Raw genomic sequence first — 21102 nt, 5'->3', positions numbered from 1 at the left:
AAATGAAGTCTGTTAACCCATCGAAAACTATTCTTTTGCTGAAACGGGCAAAAGGCCACCCAGACATACGTCTCCTTCTGTTTGGCATGTAAACTTGCTCTACTACACATTCTTCTCTCATGGCCAATAGTGTCATGTGCAAACATTGCTTCAATAGATAGAGACTCATTTTGCATCAAAACACAACAGCTCATGTGGCAGACACATCATAAAAATCACATTCACACTGCAAGTCTTAACATTTCACACATCATGAAGAGACTTTCATCACAAGAAAGACATCTTTAGGCCTTCAAAGGAACTGAAAGGAATGCAAGGATGCTTTCATGACTCATTTGTTTGAGCTATAATAGGGCAAACGCTAATTTTGATGTGAAACGTCATCTTTGGATGAAATCTTGGAATCTGGCAGATATCAGGAAGACATAAACCACATAAAGGTCACTACCTTTATGACCTTAATGAAAATATTGAAAAACAAACAAACAAACAAACAAACAAACAAACAAACAAAATACAACGGACTATCTTCAGTTCCTAACTGTAAAACCACTAGGCAGTTGTTCAGACTGAGCTTGAGCTATGCTTCTGTCAAATATCATGCAGAGGAGAACTTCACACATATGTGGAGAGGGTGCGTAAATGAGGGCTTGAGAACCATTTTTCAACACACATGCACAAACACACACATACACACACACACACATAATATATAATGCACAACATAGGGTACTTATTGCTTTCTGAAAACAGAAAGCTGTATCGCTGAATATTAAGGTCCAAGGAGAAGCATAAATGTCTCAGCTAATAAAAATTTTCTACAATATAAATCATAATTATTATTTCTTGTGTCAAAGACAAGATTTTAAAAAATTCATTTGAATACAGTTGAACACATACACCAAGTAAAACATAGGGTACTTATTGCTTTATGAAAACAGAAAGCTGTATTGCTGAATATTAAGGTCTAAGGTGAAGCATAAATGTCTCAGCTAATACAAATTTTCTACAATACTAATCAAAATTATCATTTCTTGTGTCAATGACAAGGTTTTTAAAAATTCATTTGAATATGTGAAGAATCTGTTGAGGACCAAATTTCTCAACTGTTGTCTCTTATAATCCCACTGATTGATTTCTGTCTTTCACAATCTTAATTCAATACAATATGAATGAAAAAAAAAATAGCAAATTACATTGCACATTGTATTTCAAAATTCTACAGGGGTATGTTTCACTGATGAGTCAGTATCAATTGATGATCATACTCATTCTGGAAAAAGACATGCAATCCAATGAAACTTGGCATAACAGAAAGTGTATCAAATATCAGAACAACACATTTGTAGATTTATTAAATAAAAAAAAAAAAATGAGTGAACAAAGGACGTGAATCTGCTATGAAGACAGTATGGGCAGGAATTCAGAAATTCATGATGGGTAGGTACGTATGTGAATCATAAGTCTTTACGACAGTATGATTAAAATGGATAAGGACCAAGTACACTGCTGAGGACCAAATTTCTCAACTGTTGTCTCTCACGGTTCATCGTCTGAAGAAAAGAAGGACGGACTGCCACCGATGTCACCAGGGCTTCTAGATCTCCCAACACCACTGCCCGACCTTCTCCCATGGGACGATGAGGTGGGAGACGGCTGTGCCCTCTCTATAACGTAGTGGCGGGACACCATGCTCTCCACCTGCTGGGCAAACATCAGGGTGGTCTCCAGATCAAGGATGGGGTTAGGGCTCTGGTGGGCACGGCGGGTGCGGAGGTTGTAGGGAGACTTGAAGCCAGGGCTCTGCCACAGGAAATGAAAATGATAAAACACATTCTCAAATTTCTAGACAGAAGTGTATGGTAAGAGTGCTAATTAGTGGAGAAAAAAAAATCTTTAAACATTAAAAACATCATAATTCCTATTCATCATCGGGGTAATGAAATTTCTTAGGTCATTCAAAATTATAAATGCTGTATACACAATCTAACACAAAATAATTTATTAACACTGATTGGCAGTGCAAAAGAAGTAACAAGTTATGTAGGCAGTTTAATCTACATGTTACAAAATAGCACACACGTTGAGTTTGTCAACATTTGTGATGGTGTGCAAGTGTAAAGGTGAAGCACTCTAGTGAATAAATGTACATGAACCTTTCACAATAGACTAATAAAGGAAAAACAGTTAAACCTCATCCTTATTTCACATAAAACATGACTTGAGCAGCATTGTAAGGAATTTGTAATGTAGTTTGAATGTTGGACAGAAGTATGAATGCATTTCACATTTCAGGTATAACTGATCGATTTTCAGCAGGTTAATTCTAAGAGGATACAAACTCACATTAACAGGTGTCCCTTCTCGAGAGGTTCTATTCTTGCTCCCCTTGGGTCTTCCTCGCTTCCGTTTAGAAGACATGGTTGCATCTGGATTTGATTCTGATGGAACTGGATCACGAGAACAATTTGATCAGAAGATTAGAGTGTTATGTGACAGAAATAGTGTAAAGTCAAGCTATGCGGGTATCTTTGATTAACATAAAAGCATCTGAGGGAGGCAAAAATGGTCATAAACTCAACAAACGTATAATTGTTAGGTATGAATCGTTGATGGCTTTGATCCATTTTAAGGCCTTGAAGTCTGAGAATAATGTGAGAATTACCAGACAAGAAATCAAGAGTGCCAGTGGTACCAAAGAAGCTTGCTCTTCTTCCACACATAAAGGACATGATAAGAATAAAACAACTGCATACATGCAATACATGCAAGAAAGGTTTTCAAAACAATATTGCATTGTGACAAACATTTTGACATTCAATCCCCCTCCCCCACATGGTACCTTCTATAAACATCTCAAGAATATCAGTCTAATCCCTCAAAATAACATCCGAGTTGGCATTCTTCAGTGAGATCAATCTTACATGCAGCCAGATTTTAGAAGCGTCATAGATACCATAACAGACTACATAATGTGTACATTACATATTGAATGGCTGAACTAAAAATCTTGTTAGTTTGTTTCAAAAGGAAATCCAAACCCATAGATGGATTTGAGTGAAAGCAGCAATGTTAGTAGAATACATCAGCAAAGTTGGAGGAAAATAGCATGATTGATTCAAAAGTTACAAATTTTTAAAGGTTTCTGTGCCGTCATTGCGGGATAAGAAGAATACTGCAGTTTATGATGTAATTTTGGACAACAATATATCAGTAGCGAAAATATACATTGTATAGAGTACTTTGTTACTCAGAAATCAATTTAACAAATGATTATGGTAAAAGTGGCAATTTCTGCATAGTTTGGTTTTGTCACTTGGTCAAGTGAGGAAAATTGCATTTATGTTGGTTTTTGTTGAGTTCCAACACATTCAGGGACAAAATGCTGTAAAAATATTTGCACAACTTCCAACTTCATGCTGGTACTATAAAACGAGGAATGTTCGCGTGCATTTTAATTTCACGAATTTCGCGAGCGCCAAGATTCGCAAAATTAAAATGCACCCAAAAATTCTTGTCTACACTATAAGCATTGAATGCCAGTGGCAGTTCGCGGAAATCTCATGCCGCAAAAAAGGCCGTCGGCTCCAATTCGCGAAAAATTCACGCCGCGAATATATCATGTTTTACAGTATCACATGGTGCGAAATGTGTGAATATTTCCAGATTGCATGGATCCTTCAATTACGCAAGGAACACTTCACATTTATATGTAATGATCCAACGCTGATGCACCACTTTGAGTGATAAGTGAAATTTTTTACTGCAAATGTGGCTATACTCTGCACACAGAGGGTTGAAGAAAAGTTGAAACTGGTATTTGTGTGGTAGTCTCACTCACCTCTAATGGGTGTGGCTGTTTCATTTGATATACTAGCATTCCTGTTCGCGGGCTCAGACGTCTGATAGTGGGACCTGGAAGTAGTCGAGTCAATCACTGATGTAGATGCTACATTCACAGGGTTATAGGTCACCTCCATGTCACTGCTGTCGCTGCTCAAGTCTGTAACCTGGATTTCTGTTCGTGACAAGGTGGCTGCAAAGTACATGTGGCAAATCAAAAAAGTGCACTTTACCAACTTTGTTTTATTGTTTTCCTGTCTTGGAAGGAAGAGGGGCAGTTTCTAACTGCTGCATCTTCTTATTTTGATGTTTCTTTCACTACATCTCCTATTTTGATGTTTCTGTCACAAGTGTGTAACTCTTGGGTCACAATAACTTTTCCCAGAACAACGATTGTCAATAACCTGTAAATGAAAGTCTACACGGTTAATTCACAACATTCAATATCTACCCACTTTTACCTTTGAAATCTCTCCACTGACTCCCCCCCCCCCCCCCCCCCCCCCGAATTAGGGACGGATACAAAAGATAAATACAAAAGATAGATGCGCAAAACTTTTTTCGGGCTTGCATCAATGCTACATAGCACTTGCACTTACACACAAAACTGACTTTGATGCCGGATAAAAAAGAAAAGAAAACAGAACTAGAATGTATTAGAACACAATAAGCATGTACACAAATACCAACCTTCCTTGTGCTGTATAGCCTTAATAGAGCTGCTGGATGTCAAGGAAGGGAGAAAACCACCATTTCCTGTTAGCTGCTCCTTCAGTGCATTTTGCAGGGAAGGCACAGGACGAGTTGCTGCTTGGATTGCCCCCCGATGGACATGCTTCTGGATGTCTAGCAGAAGGCGATGATTGATCTCGTTGTAGTCACGGTAACGGCTAGCACAGTACAGCCAGTAGAAGGCGCTGACCCCGCAAAAGACCTTTCGACATAGCCATGTCCTTGTGTGTATCTCAGTCTGAGCAATTGGAATGTTTAAAGAAAAAAGACACTGACAAATATCTAGGGGGGTTGGGATTTTTCTTTTTTCTGTATCATTATTTTTCAGTACCTGGTATAACACAGGTTTAAAATAGCTTTGAGGTGTAAATAACATTTATGACTGGCAGCTGATTTACTAAAAACACACTCCATTATTGCATCTTTTGTGTGAACAAAAGTTAGAGTGTACATGCAAAGGTGCACAGGCAGGACCATCACTGTCTTTCTGTAATAATTCCACTTAGTATGCAATTAAACATTTCTTTGTAACAATGCATCTAATCAGAATGGGACTTTCAAAGAGGATCACTTCAGCAATGATAGTGCTATCTACTGCAATCGTATGAAGAGGTTGTGACTTCAGTGGATCTCTAATATATTTAGTGAGTAGTTTGCTTGTCACAGTCTCAAAGTCCTGCTTTAATATGATGCAAATGACTAAAGAAGTTTGACATGACTATTTAATAGAGGTTGGCCAATCTGTTTTGTGGAGGAACCTGGCATGCCATGTATCAACCCTATCATGAGGGTTTAACATATCTCTGGAGTAACATCTTTATGGGTTCCATGACCCAGATGATATTGCACACCAGTGGGGCTTTACTGGGAGAGAACGTGTAGAACAAATTAAGAGTGTAATGTACCTGGTCATCACTGGGTAGTAGATGTGAAAGAAGCCACTCTGTCACCCAGTTGAGGATGAGAAGGAGGTAGAGACCAAACCGTGCCCCAGCCGTACGGGGAGTCGATGTCAGCACATATGCCAGGACCAGGATCAGGATGTAGTAGATGGCTGAGTTGAACCAGGTGAACTCACCCAGCATCAGTTTCTGGACCTGGGCCAGGCGATCGAATGTCTCAGCAAAGAGGGCCTTCTGCTCCAGTGTGCTGGTCTTCATCTCCTCAAATACCTAGGTTACACAAGACAGACACATGGACAAATATTTTAGGGGAAAATGTTCTGTATCCAAAGTGGAAAATATTTAAAAGCTTCTGAATTAGTAAGTGCTGCAAACAGTACCTGCATTTGATTTATCTGGAAGATTTATTCAAAAGTATCAGTTGCAAATATCAATCTATAGCAAAAAAACCCCCCAAAAATAGAAAAGCACTCTGAGAGCGCAGACCTCTGCCAAGCAGCTACTTTCCCCCAATGATCTTGCTCTTCCATAGAGATCAGCGATTTCCACCCACTGAAAAATCGCTTGATTTCCCAGTATAGAAGCCTTTGTTACTTCATAAACCCTCATCTGCGCTGTGTGCCTGCCCTAACAGAAGCTTACCCCTGGGCAGAAACTAGAGCACACACTTTATTGCGCGCATGAAAACCTAAAAAATGCGCAGCTTGAACTCCCAAGTTCATTGACCCTATCTGCCAAAATATCGAAAATCCTTCATAAAATCCATAAAAATTTCAGAATCACTACCAGAATTTAATCATCTGTTCCTTGTGTCATTTTCAACCTTTCCTGCAAGTTTCACCCAAATCCGTAAACTACTTTTTGAGTTATTTTGCACACGGACAAACAAACAAACAGTAACGAAAACATAACCTCCCTTGGCGGAGGTAAAAAATGTATAGTTGCATGAAGGGATATGTGAAATAGACTTTAAAATATTGCAACCAACAGATCATTGAGGATGTACAAGACATGTTGCTTTTCAGAGTAGATTTTCATAATTTTTCAATAACCACTTACGGTGCTGGTAGTTGCAGTAGGAATCAGTCGAGCCTTTAAAACAGCCAAAACACTCAGGAGACATTTCCTTATATACAGTACTCTCCGCATAATCGGGTGGGCTCAGGCAGAGCGATTCTTACCCGATTAAGCAGAATACCAGATTAACAGAAGAACAGGTCTCATTCACATTTGACACACACAATATGCATGTGCATGCATTGTACACTGCACCAAGTAAACACCTACACTGTATGCTTAACATGCGCGCTTGCACAGCACATTATACGTACCTTACAATTGCTTAGTCACAGCAATATTTTACACTCTTTTTATGGACAAATATGTCTTCAGAAAACTTTGTCATTTGATTATAGACTCTGTACTAACACGCATGCGTTTTCCGAAACGATAACAAGAAGCGCAAGTGTGTTCAACTCATATCTGTCTATGCAATTGTGAGTGCCAGCTACATGTGTGATGTTCATTTACATGTGGCAAGTTGGTACATGTACGTATGTGTTTTCATGTTTATTTACTCCCCTAATGATCGGTCTTCTTTGCAAATTAAGCAGAGAATGCGATTAGCCATCATGGGAAATTTGACATTCATGATTCTTAAAGTGATATATCTGCAATGAAATGCAGGTAAAAATTAGATTAGAAGAATACTACTTATGCGGAGAGGCAACCCGATTATCTAGTAATTGTAATGTGCATTGGAAGTGATTTTGACATTACTACCCAATTAAACGGAGTACCCATTTAAGCGATACCGGATTACGCGGAGAGTACTGTACTTGGTAAAACATTCAGATTTATCATTTATTTTTTATCATTTTTTATCATTTATAAACTCCTTATGACAAGTCAATCGTCAGAATATCAATCAAATGCAACAAAAAATGCAATTGGCACTCTTCCAAGCAGAAGCATAACATAAATATAAGCATTAGTGGAAAAGTGAGCAAAGAAAATGGGATTCCATCGGGAGTCGAACCCGAGACCTCCGGATTGCTAGACCGGTGCTCTACCGACTGAGCTATAGAAAGCCCTTGTACAGTGTTCGTACCAGAAACCCTTAATTCTCAATGCTCGGGTGGTCAGAAGCTATAGCAGTGTGTTTGTGTGTGACACACACGCACACACTTAAACCTGGCATAAACCCAAAGGATAATTCAACTTGGGGATAAATGCGAGGGATCACCGAAGTGATGCAGCTTTTTGAGTTTGTAACAAATAAAGACAGAATAAACTGACCAGAAAGAATATAAATTATTAGTGGAAAAGTGAGCAAAGAAAATGGGATTCCATCGGGAGTCGAACCCGAGACCTCCGGATTGCTAGACCGGTGCTCTACCGACTGAGCTATAGAAAGCCCTAGTACAGTGTTCGTCCCAGAAACCCTTAATTCTCAATGCTCGGGTGGTCAGAAGCTATAGCAGTGTGTTTGTGTGTGACACATACAAACACACTTAAACCTGGCACAAACCCGAAGGATAATTCAACTTGGGGATTTGTTATAAATATAAGCACACAGAATAACAGCTTATCTTTTTTTTTTATCAAAAAAAAAAAAAACCTATACATTTTTCAGTGGTTCAACTGAAAAAGATAAAAAACTGACAAGAAAATAAGCACAAAAATCTTTGATAACAGGGGTTGAAGAATACATGCTCACGAGGTAAATCTTTATACCTCTTTGATGCTGCTGGAGGAAGTCTGGAGGGCAAGCTTGAGTTGGGCCTCCTGGGCCAGGATCTCCTTTTGGTTGCGGAGGCTCTCGTTCTGCTGCTGTATCATGGACGCCTGGAGACGCCCGGTCTCCTCCAACCGCTCCGCCACATCCTCCGAGCTCTGCGCCAGCTTCTCCACCGTCTCCTCGGTGTGCTGGTGCCACACCTAACCTCCCGGAAAGACACGACAGTGCCAAAAACAGTCACGGGAATGAAGAACACATTTACGACAAGAGCATGACAAAGAAACCCAGAAGATCTCATTGGTGGATGACCACAACAACTGCATTAGATCCTGACACATCAGTCTCAGAGTGATTGTCATAATATTAATGAATTGGAAACACAATCAACAATACCCTTGCACTGACATTGACAAGGAGGGTTATTCTATGTTTGGAGGCTGTCCAATGTTTTGAGCATTTTCTATGTTTCAGCCACAAAATATTTAAATTTTGACCGAAATAAAGTAATTTGAATGTTTCTCTATGAAGTACAATGTATATGTGAGTATTTGCTGAGAAAAAACAAAGAAAAACAAGTATTAATATAGGTTACAATATGATATTGATTGAACATACAGTTCGACCTCGATTATCCGGCCTCCTTTTATCCGGAAATCTCTATTATCCGGACGCGTTCACGCAGTGAAGGACTTTTTTTTTTCATCCAAAAATTGAGAAAAAACAGTGACTTTAAACTCAATTAAACTTTCTACAAAACTCGCACAATCTACCTACAATATTCCCGACAGAACTAACATAAATTCACACCACATTATCATCATAAAAGTAAGGGACTACAATTTTGCGCAGGCATAGATAGCATAGATTACACCACCGTTGCGGGGTACGCTACCTGCCTATGTGTGTAGCTGCCAGTGCACTGGGACGGCAGCTTGGACAGCAGCTATACATTAACATTGTGTCTCCCATATCCGGCCAATTCGCTTATCCAGATGAGCGCCGGTCCCGACATGGCCAGATAATCAAGGTCGAACTGTATTTGAAATAAATTGTTATGAATGTACTTGTAGGAAACAGATCTAATCCTCTCAACTGGGTTAACATGGCATCATTTTTTGTTTTCCGAGGATTGAAATGCATATATATGCAGACCAGAAAACTTGAAAAAGCTTGTGATCACGAAAGAACAGCATGGGATGTGACCTACTTGACTCTGCAGAAAGAAGCAGATATCCTGAGTGTGGGTGAAGAACTCTGTGTACGCATTGAAGGCAATCGTGCTTTCCTTCCACGGCAGCAGGCATTCCGTGGTGCTCATTGATGCTTCACAGGGGTAAGGGTCGATTCCTGCCTTGGCAAGGTGGCAGTTTGCCAGCGTCAGTGCCATGCGGCTCTGCTCATCGTCGGTAAGACGCCTGCATCCTGTTGGTTGCACAGTTCCATGTGCAATGTGGAACAGAATAAGATTCAAATAGCGCTACAAAGTAGGTAATATCCAAGGTTCTTCCAAGGCTCTGCCTAGAATATGATCGCTTCATACCTGCCTTCTCCCAAAAATAGGACATGGATGACCTACAGGATGCCTGACAGAAATGACCAGAATCTTTGCAAAAATTTTAATCTATCCCGTGCCTGACAAGATCTTAGTCAGTGTCAAGGTTATAATCATCAAGCTCCAGATTCATTTGAAGTCCTATGATGAACAACAGTCTTTGACTCTAGCAAAACACTTGCAAACATGTTAATGGGTAGATAAGTTGAAATGGATTCCCCATGCAGTGGAATCAGTCATATCTACAACACTCGATCAAGATCAAAAACATAGTTCTTGTGTGCTTGCAGAAATGTCTATTATTGCTACAAAATGTTTATATGTATGCATAAGAAATGTGCTGCAATAACGCAATTTCAGTTGGGTAACAAAGAAAATGCCAAGTAATAGCCAATAAGTTGTGCTGGAAGTCCACAATCTCAGAACTTACCTGATCGTGGTTGCTAGTGTACATGTAGGCCTACATAATTTTTAATGATCAATTATTGATAACTGACAAATCAAGTCACCGCAGTATCCATTGATATTCCGCGCTGGAGTGAATTACATGCAGCTTGTTGGAAAATATTACTGCATCAGCATGATCTATCATCACAAAATATTTTACCTTCCAACAATACTGAACAGGGAGGGCTGTTCTGGATAAAAAGTTGTGAGCTACAATCAACATTATTCTACACTTCTGATCTCAAAATACTCTAAATCAACTCACCATACTGGCAAATTGCATCAGCCAAATAAGATTCTTGGTAGACCATTTTTTTTTTTTTTTTTTTATAGAAGTATTGCATAGGGCCTACATTTTCCAAATGGTGGAAGATCGATTTTGAGCCCTTCTGAGAGCTATGTTCTGGCCTTAACCCTAAAAAGACTGGGGGGGCTTTTTGGGCCCCCCCCCCCACTATGTTTTTCACAATAAATCTTGGGCGTAAAAATCTCATGCGCGACGTTTTATGACTTTTTCTTTTAACCCTAACTAGGCCGGGGGGGGGGGGGGGGGGGCCTCCGAGGCCCCCCCCTGACGTTCCGCGCGATGTATCGCTAACGCGAAAAGCTATCGCCGCGACGTTTCATGACTTTTTTCTTTTGAGTCTCCCGCATCTTTTGACACCAAATTTGCGATGCCCGGGCACGCGGTTCCGAAGTTTCGCATAAATATGTATGTGCATGTCAGACCAGAAATTGCTCAAAAACGTGAATTCGTGTACAATTTCAATGCAAACTGTGCTTACAGGCAAATTTCATAAAAGTGTGATTATTTTGGGGTTTTATTGATTTAAATCAATTAATAACACATTTTCTTGATCGGAACAATGTCGCGGACAAGTTTCATCGAAAAAACAATGAAAAATATAAAGTCGAAAAAACAAAGAAATACATAAGAAATTCAAAAAACAATAAAATACTTAGGAAATTTTTTCTGATGGCACAATTTTTTTCTCTTATATTTGCTCAGGACACTAAAAAGAACATTTACACAAAAAATGTGCCCATTTTGAGCTCTATTTAGTGATTTATACCAAATTGTCTGATTTCATGCATCATTACGCATAAATTAGCATAATTTATCATAAATGATAATTTTTTAAAAATTTAACTTCGTGATACTTTAGATTACATCATAGGCAATGTGTGTGCCAATTTTCGTCGCGATCGCGCGGTCGACGGCCGAGATCTGGAGGGGGGGGGGGGCCTGGGAGGCCCCCCCCCTCTATGATCTACCTAAATAGCCCGGCCTAGTTAGGGTTAAGTCTTGCACAACTTTTGAGACCAAATTTGCGACGCCCGGGTACGCGGTTCTGAAGTTAGGCAATATTTTGTAAGTGCATGTCAGACCTGAAATTGCTCAAAAACATGATTTCATGTGCAAATCCAATGTAAATTCTGTTTCTGACCAAAATTCATAAATGTATCATTATTTTTACTTTTACTGATCAAAATCAATCTATTTCATGTTGTTTATGATCGAAATAGTGTCGCCAACGATTTCCATCGAAAAAAACAATAAAAAACAAAAAGTCAAAAACAATGAAATACATAAGAAATTTTGTCCTACGAGGCATCAAAATAGCCCAGTCTTTTTAGGGTTAAGACATTTATGTGTGCAGATTGCATGCAACCAATGTGACATACATCTGTAAGCATGGGTTATGCACTTGTCTCCACATGATAGAATGTGGCATGAATGTGTATTATTTGAAGTATAGGGTCTATTCAAGTGCCTAATCTCACCAAGCTGTGCTCTGTACAATGAGTATGACAACAAAGAGGATGTCAAACACCCCAGCAACCCAAATGAAGGGATTATCAGATTAAGCTGAAATTTTGCAAACTCTATTCTATTCATGACTAATACTAACTTTCAAAGCAGTAGCATCATCTATTCAAAACTTTCTATCAGAGTTGAAAGTGAAGAGTATGTAAAGGGTTTTTAAGATATGAAAAGTTGGGGCTTCTAAGAAATACAAAATCACACTATTCTACACACAAAAAAAAGTGTTCTACATTGTACATGTACTTGAAAAATCTGCACATAAAAACAAACAACTACCCCAAAAACACACAAACAATTTCCCATACCTTTATGATCTCAAATTTTAGAATTATGTAGAATTGCTCTTTCAGAAAATAAACTAACCCCCCAAAACTAAACATTAACCAAGTTGACCAATTTCACCTATTTAGAGTCCTCACATAAAATCAGGTTTTGCAACTTTTATTGGGGGAGAAAGGTTTGCGGTGACACCATGTGTATGTAGTCCTTATCCGGATCATTGCTTGGCAAAAGAAGAGCCTAGAAAGAGGAGAATTGAGGACTGAAGCAGCAAATGGGGGTTGTAAGGAGGGCAAAAAATGAAGAATGGGGGACAGCAATGGGCTGGAAGTTGAAGTTGCACTAGTGGAGACGGTGGAAAAGGGAACAGAGAGGGTGGTAAGGAAGAATAGAGCGAGAATCAAGTAAGATGTTCGGACATCGTTTGGAGGAGAAAGATGAAATAGAAGGGAAGGGGAAGAGGGAGGAGTTGAAGGTTGGAAAATCATGGAGATAAGAGAGAGAAGTGAAGATTCATGAAACCAAAGAGAATAACAAAGTCAGCGAACGATGTGGACTTTGGACCGCGGAATCAAAATGAAGAAAGAATGAAAAATACCGAAGGAAAGGTAAGGAAAAACCTTCAAGTAACACAAAACGTTTTATTGGTTTAGTGATGCATGGTCACATGTACAATGTACCTCAACATGGTCATTTCTCACATCATAAATGGCTCAGTTTGGCAAGGCAAAAACCAAACCCAAATGAAATGGGTTGGCAAGTTAAAGCTAAGTGGATATACAGAGCAAGTTTTGAGCTACCTGTAGCCACTACTTGTAGAGCATTGGTCCAGCAGGTGCCATAGTGGGGATGTTGGCTGTCCCTCTCAATGGCCATCATGTGCTTCTGGCCTGACTCGTAATCACCCATGGGGGCACCCTCCTTCAGATGAAGGCGAGTTTCTGTCCTTTCTCCTGGGGTAGGGTCCTCTTCGTTTGGCTCATGTCCACTGCCTCCTGCCAACCACATAATCATGCACAGCACACTTCCTCGCAGGCAGAACTTTGTGTAGTACTTGGCATTCATACTGCCTTTCGCCTTTCTGCTGCAGTTCAAAAATAGAGAAAATCTCTGGCATTGAAAGTGACATTGCAATTCTGTCATGATCGATTGTCTAATGCCATACAAAAGTGAGAATAAAGTGCACATTATTTCATTCTTGCCTCCAGTAATTTTACTCCACTATCAAACAGTTAATTAAAGAGGTGCCAGGGTATTCTCATTAATTACAAAAATATTTCTTCCACATTTTTGCTTAGTGTTTCAAACACTTCTATATTCCGCGTAACAGCAAGGACTGGAACTCATTACTGGTACCACCGGACATTCAGAACACAGTGAACAACACTTTTAAACTTCAAGCAATCATTTTTTCCTTAACCAAAAGACTCAAGCTACAGTGTACAAGGTCAAAAGGACTAACAGAGCATTAAATTTAAGTTCCTAAAACCAAGCATCAGTATCGTCCGTCACTTGGTGTCAAAGTAGGATATCGATTTCTACCTTTGTTGTTCTTCTTCTTCTTCTTCAAGATACTCCTCAGTGTTCCATCTGGAACTGGAGGAAAGGGTGAGTGTGCGATATTATCAGGGTGATATGCTTGTTAATTCAAGACCCCATCCAAGCCAGAATTTATTTCAGACATTCGTCGTCAGAGTAAATTGTCAGGTCAGGATATCCAATCGTCTAACGTTATAAGTTTAACCCCATCCACAGGATAGCCTGACATTGTAGGGTACACGTACCAGGGTCTGGCGGGGCGCTCCTCCTTGTACACAGTTACATAAACCTGGCTGTGGCTTGTGCAGCTGTGCCTGCCTGTGACGCTTCGCGTTCGGGCTGGTCGCAGTTAACCAGACACAAATAGAAACGCTTGGGACTAAAATTTTGCTATATAGATAATATAGGCCTAACCGGCTTCAGCTGAGAAGATAATTTACGGATTTTTTTTCAGTGGCTGACATGAACATGTAACGTTACGTGCTTTACTTCAGTATTACGACAAAGATCGTTATCAGTACCATAAATCAAAGCTTATCAGACGATACACCAGCAATCAAACAGATCTTACTTTCAATACTTTCTGGCGATGTGTCAGCTCTTGATGAGTTCAAATTTCGCACCACCAACACAGTCAATATAGACCGTTCAGCTCGGTTGAGTAAGCATCGTTTGTGTACAGACGCTTGATAGCAGCAAGGAGCTTGAAGCTCCTTGATAGCAGAAAATACTACGTACATTGTATGTACGTCGAGTGCGAGTGGTACCGGTTCCGGGGAGCGCGCGATGGAAAGGCCGACTTGTTGGAACTTGTTCTTATCAGCTACATGTATTTCTTATGAGGGATCGTTCACGGTCACGTCACCCCACCGAGCTACCCGAGCCCTGTTTTGTTTTGTTTCGTTTTGTTTTTGTTTGTTTTTTGTTTTTGTTGTTGTTGTTGTTGTTTTAGGTGAACGCGATTATCGCTGCATGTGTTAACTCTGAAAAGGGGGTTTTGGGAGAAAAAGTGCTTCACATGCATGCGCATATAATGCGATTGATCGCGAAGCCGATCTTTATAACAGCAGACGACGTTTTAATCGAACGCGTGTGCACGCGTGTGTGCATACAAGTTCTCCACCTCCCTGACCATATCGGCATGTGATTATCCATCATCGATCCAGCTAACGTTAGAGGATTTCGAGGAGGGGAGGGGGGCGATTTTCTACATTCATTATGTGGGCGATGTATTTGTACATTTTGTGTGTGTGTGTGTGTGTGTGTGTGTGTGTGTGTGTGTGTGCGTTTCTACATTTGTGGGTTCAACAGACTGTGAAAACATTAATGTCTATGAATTTCATGGCTAACATTCAATTCAAAATATCGCGACTCAATCGACTACTAGTATTTATCGGTAATATGCAGCACCAATATTTCGAGATATAAACAACAATTATTAACATGAAATTTCCATGACAATAGAATTTCGACTATATACCTAAACAACATAGTATTAGAATGTAAAAATATACCATTGCATGCGGAGTCTTATCAGGCACAATATATTGCCCGGCAGCGTTTTCAAGTGAATTGCTATGAAAGCATTAACTTAGGGCCTATGCCTTTTGCAGATTGTGCATTTGTATAGGCTACATAAAAAGCTCTTCAAAAGATAATAATACCGTGATAATCGCTATATAGGAGCAGTGCCTCGAGAATAAAACAGTAGTCATCGGCAAATAGAATGAAAGACAGCGCATAAGAAGTTCTATGAAATCGTTGTTATGAATAATGAAATGAAAGGGGGCCTAACAAACTACCTTGGCATGGGTGTCACGGGGGTGGGGTGGGGGGGGGGGGTGCGAACGCACCCCGGCCCTTCAGACCCTTAAAAAAGTTTTACTTCTCAAGTATGCACCCACAATTTATTTCACATTCCCCCCCCCCCAAAAAAAAAAAAAAAAAAAAAAATCTCCATGGTCAGCTGAAGAAACCCGAAAGTGGAATCAGAAAGTTGCGCTGAAAGCCCCCCCCCCCTTTTTTTTTTCTTTGCTTGTTAGCTGATGAGACCCGGAAGAGGAACCAGAAATATAAACGCACCCCCTTGAAAAAAACAAAACAAAACAAAACAAAACAAAAACAAACTGGTGACGGCCCTGCTTGGGATATACATCACAAAATGTCACGCATCGTATACGATGCATTATTGTAAACAGAAACAAACTGTTGTCTGTTGGTTAATTTGGTTTTTCCAGAACCACCTCTCCTCTTATAGAGTATACATCTTATCGTTGATCGTGTCAAAGCCTTGGAGAAGTCCAGAAATATACCAGGCGTATAATGTGAACAAAATTATGATGATGTGGTTACCTCTCCTATAAATGCAAGTGTGAAACATGGGTGGAAGGCCTGCTATGTTTTCGGCGAACTCCAAACCGAAAATCGACCAGAGAACAATTTATGAAACTTATTTTGTTGTTGTTGAAATATATATACTTTTTCAAAAACAAAACAAAACATAATGGCCTATAATGACATATGATATCTGTCTCCTTTTTGCTTATTGGGACAATTTTCGCAATCTTCAGAGGGTGTACAGACATTCTTGACAGATTAATATATTATTGAAAAGGGTCTATAACAATACGATCAATTATATCTGCCAGTATTAAAGTACTTTCCAAAAACATCCGAACCAGGACTTTGTTTTATCTTTTAAACTTGAAGCGATATTTATAATCTCTTTCTTATACGCAGGATTAAAAAGATATCGAGCTTGGCGTACCTAGAAATTCATGAAATTGCTTATTAGAGGGAGGTACATTCTGATTTCTGATTGATGCCTAGAGAAGAAAAATAATGGTACTCTAGAAATTTGTGGTACTCTAGAGGGGTATTCACCTGCAATATTACTCCATCTAATTTGTGAAATATTGCATTTTTTGTAGAAGTGTTAAAAATATATATGTATTTTTTTTTTTCATATCATTTCAAGTATCAAGTAAGTTTCAAGTAAGTTTCAATCATGTTTTAGTAAGCTTACTTGATTAGTGAAATGATTTCTCTTCTCTATTCTCAAATATTTGTAAGCGTGTTCATATAGTATACTTTGGACTTACTGTCTTTTTTTATAAGAATTGAAATTATATTCGGAAAACAGTTATTTTCCCTGTAGATTGATTGTAAAAGAGGATTTGAAATCCATGGTATAACCTTGGAATTTCTTTTGTAATTATTTGCATGGGAGATGAATATCCAACTTTGACTCAATAATTGTCTTTATTTTTTCAAATGATACATTGACATCCTCATTACCATAAACGGAAGTCCTTTTCGCGTAAACAGTGTTTTCAGCACTGCAAATTTTCTGATGTTATTTTCCGTCTTTTTAAATGACGCACCTATTCTTTTTTTTTTCTTTTTTCTTGACGGGAGTTTCAGTAGCATGAATGTGAATATAGCATAATGATCAAATATATTCAGGAAGTACAATGCCAGATTCGGGAATATGGAGGAAATTACTGAAAAAATAGTATCAGTGATGATGACAAATTAATCATTATAACACGAGCGGGTTTAGAAATATGAGGAAAAAGAGAAGAAGATGTAAAAAAAAAATTCAAAGGGAAAAACATGAGATATATCATCGAAATATTTCACCAAATCCATGATCAAATCTCCTATAAGGTATAATTATTAGTACAAAATAATGGTTGATGTACCAAGTTATTCACATAAAGTATATAAAAAAATCATGAATATCTGACTTTCGGGGGTCTATCACAAATACCAATCACAATATCTTTTAATATCATTTGGAATCGTATAGCCCATAAAGAGTGATTCGGCGGTGTTATTCGTACGACACAATATTATTGATCATGAACTATACATAATTATGTTTTTTTTTTTCCTTTGGAATATACACTCCGACTCCTCCGCCGATTTTATCTTGCCTATTCTCTATACCACAAAATTGAATTGAATTGAATTGAATTATGTACTGAAACTGCACTGGTCTTACACTAGAGACACAGTGAACAGTTCCAACAAGTTTATTTTCATATTTTACTTGACACGCATTCATATACTAAACAAAAAATACAAACAAGCAAGATACAAAATATGATATAAAGCGGATCATGACTAGAAAGCGTGTCAGCATATAGTGCATAAAACACAATTTTATCTAACATGTGAAATATGAAAGAACCGCAGAAGCAAAGCTTGTAACCGCGGGTTCCAGAAAAAAAAAAACACAATGTAAATTTGTTTTGCAATGGAGATAGAACACAAAGTACTAATGACAAAACTAAATGAAAGCTAAAAATTATAACCAGAGAGATCAAATAAGTGGAAATAATTCAGGGATGAACAAGTTTCAGTGAGTCCGATTACAGGACTGTAATTTTCACATAACAGACCCCTATCTTTAAGTGATATTTCCATATTATCATTTTTAATCATAATTCTGCTATTCATACATGAATATGAAGAAATGTTATAATATTTTCTTCGCTGTCCGTTAAACTGTGTTTAACCTGGTCTATAATTATTTTGTGATTTTAAGTTGAACTTTGAACTGGATCATTATAATCAAAGTTGTAATTACATTGAGTAAATGATTGCTTATTATTCATTTACCGTAACAACTTCAAACAAACATTTTCTGATTTTCTAGAAAAGACATCATGTCTTGTAATATGTATATATGTATATATATATATACGTACATATATATATATATATATATATATATATATATGTTTTACTTTATATGGAAATAAAATCATTTTGAATTTATATACATATATATATATATATATATATATATATATATAATCATTATACTTTATTGAAAACATGGAAAATCCATTAAATTGAACACTTACTACATATCAAAAATTATTATCATACGCATGCATGGAATGGCCTGAGGAGTGGACAGTGCTTAGACAACCACTGAGAAGGCGCAGACTCTGAAAGGAAGAGAGATGAGAGAACACAAGAATACAAAAGAAAACAGAAAAGGTAGGAGAGAAAGAAAGCACACAAACATATCTATATCTTTATCTATATCTATCTATCTATCTATCTATCTATCTATCTATATATATATATATATATATATATATATATATATATCCCTATAGTTGGCACCTTAGGGAGACATATTGGGGGAAGTGTCTTCATTAGGGAGACAACTGGTCATTAAGGAGACAATTTTCGTGCCTCCATTGCGTAAATTGCCATTGAACATGTATTTTGAAATTTGCATATAAAACAAATGGAAATGTCTTCCAAATGACCCATCTAGGAGTACATATATATATATATATATATACTAGTACATATACATCCACTTATACGGTAACACAGGGATAATTATAGAATAAAGACAGGACGATGTTTTGTGACTCTGACTCTTCAGTATGCATATAGAGGTGACAACAGGTGACAATGAATGTGAAAAATAAGCCTAAATATAAGAAATGAAAAGAGGAAAACAAACCCCTCACTTGCTTCAATCAATTTAGTGAGTTACTATACATAAGGGTGTAAATATTGAACTATTTATACGGACATTAGCAATTATAATCGACATTACAGTGGATATACTAATTGCACAGCCTGCATGGTATCAAGACAAATGAAGGAGAGAGGGAGAGAGAGAGAGAGAGAGAGAGAGAGACAAATCCTTGCAGTTTGACAAAAACAGGCGCGGAAAATAAAAGACATGGTATGCACCTATCTTGCCGGTAGCAAACAAATTAAATAAGTATAAGACAGTCAGAAATGTCACTAAGCGTAATCAACGCCGCCAATAAAGAGCGAAACAGAAACAAAATTGGTTAGAATAGAATATAGGGAATACACCTGACAATATCAGAAACTGCAACCGCGGAACAAAGCAAACATCTGTTGGAAGAACAGGTCTAACGGAATAAAGGGTAGGATTATAGAGAATAGACGGGTAAAGGGGCATAAGAGTTGGAATGTTAGGGTGGGGCTTACATAAAAGGGGAGGTTGATTAATGAATGATTAAGTTAGTGAAAGATAGACTTTTGTTTTTGTTGTGAGGGAAATGAAATTGGGGATTTTATGAGAAAGATTTCAAGAACATGTATTTTAAGTACTCTTTTTATTTGACTGGAGATATCATATTAAATTTGTATATTTGTTTACTTGAAGATTTAAGTAGAATGATACAAGTGTGTACCCTGACAGGAGATATCATGATTTGAACATTAATTTCCTGTATTAAAACATTCAAGTTGAAAGTATAGCAACGAAAGAAATCGATATGGCACGAAAATGTGGAGAAAATTGTGCATAATAAGTTTCTTGAATATATCAAAACATATCCACGAGTGTTATTGAAAGAAAAAGAAAAAATGTGTAGGAGAGTATTGCCCCTTATAGACCAAATTAACCACGAGCAGTATGCCCCCCCCCCCTCCACACACACACACAGAAACAATAAAACCCCCTGACAGGACCTTTGGATTAATGTGTCTGTGTGTGTGTATAAAGGTAATGCGTGTGTAATGTGTGTTTGTATTCTAAAAGCGATTTACGAAGTGCAATGTAGATGAAGTCCCTTAGGAGAAGGAGTTGATGCATGACTACATGAAAGAAATATGAGCACACACAAACTAAACGAGATATGAAACTCGTCAGACTGACGAGTTAGGTGATACGCTTGGGGTCATCAGATGTCGGTCATCTGTGATCGACAAAGAAAAGAATGTGATATAGGCACATTGAAGTTATATTGAGCGTGCACGCAAAACCGTTTCTCTAACCTCTCGGCCACGGGACATCCACGGAAATGGTAAGGCAAAAAAGAAATGTATAGATATTACAGGGAGAAAAGTCAATGCCCACTCAACCAACGTGGCCGCGTGAACATGTATTGCATTGCTAGACGGAAATGCGGCCTTGTAACTACTGATGTCGCTATGCCATTTCTGGCAACTTGGGAAAAATACGTGCCGTAAACATAAAACCTATAATCGGCTGGTTTTGATACCTTGCCTTTAATCACAATTTTCAGTGTGATGACGTCATCAAAGTACGAAACAATGACATGGTCTTGAAAGACAATTGTTCAAAGTACAACACCTCCGTCGTCGTCATTACATACTATGATCGGTTTGACAAAGTCAGTCTGCAAAATTTTGCAGCAGTCGAAGCAATATGGTCTCCAACACAAAGAGGGATATGGTGTGTGTGTGTGTGTGTGTGTGTGTGTGT

The 21102-nt window shown here is 38.3% G+C and overlaps 1 protein-coding gene across 1 annotated transcript; it reads right to left on the bottom strand.

Annotated features, from left to right (window-relative positions):
* Positions 1-1233: 1233 nt before the first annotated feature.
* On the bottom strand, positions 1234-13913 carry LOC140243373 (uncharacterized). Its single transcript, XM_072323054.1, has 9 exons — positions 13866-13913; positions 13124-13407; positions 9425-9639; positions 8214-8417; positions 5481-5747; positions 4534-4813; positions 3842-4036; positions 2347-2450; positions 1234-1803 (listed from the first exon to the last, which is right to left on the bottom strand). Exons 2-9 carry the CDS (start codon positions 13386-13388, stop codon positions 1540-1542), a joined length of 1794 nt encoding a protein of 597 aa, XP_072179155.1. The 5' UTR covers positions 13389-13407; positions 13866-13913; the 3' UTR covers positions 1234-1539.
* Between the last annotated feature and the right edge of the window lie 7189 nt (positions 13914-21102).

The sequence above is a fragment of the Diadema setosum genome, chromosome 2, assembly GCF_964275005.1.
Source record: "Diadema setosum chromosome 2, eeDiaSeto1, whole genome shotgun sequence".
NCBI classification, from domain to species: Eukaryota; Metazoa; Echinodermata; class Echinoidea; order Diadematoida; family Diadematidae; genus Diadema; species Diadema setosum.
Note: the sequence above shows the minus strand (reverse complement) of the source record. Positions and strands in the feature narration are given on the sequence as shown.

Bases quoted from the DNA above. Each gene is read 5' to 3' on its own strand.
- LOC140243373 (XM_072323054.1), bottom strand. From the start codon at position 13,388: ATGAATGCCAAGTACTACACAAAGTTCTGCCTGCGAGGAAGTGTGCTG. The intron at 2,451-3,841 runs GTGAGTGAGACT...CTCGTGATCCAG, and splicing joins AACAGCCACACCCATTAGAG to TTCCATCAGAATCAAATCCA. The intron at 1,804-2,346 runs GTGAGTTTGTAT...TTCCTGTGGCAG, and splicing joins GAGAAGGGACACCTGTTAAT to AGCCCTGGCTTCAAGTCTCC.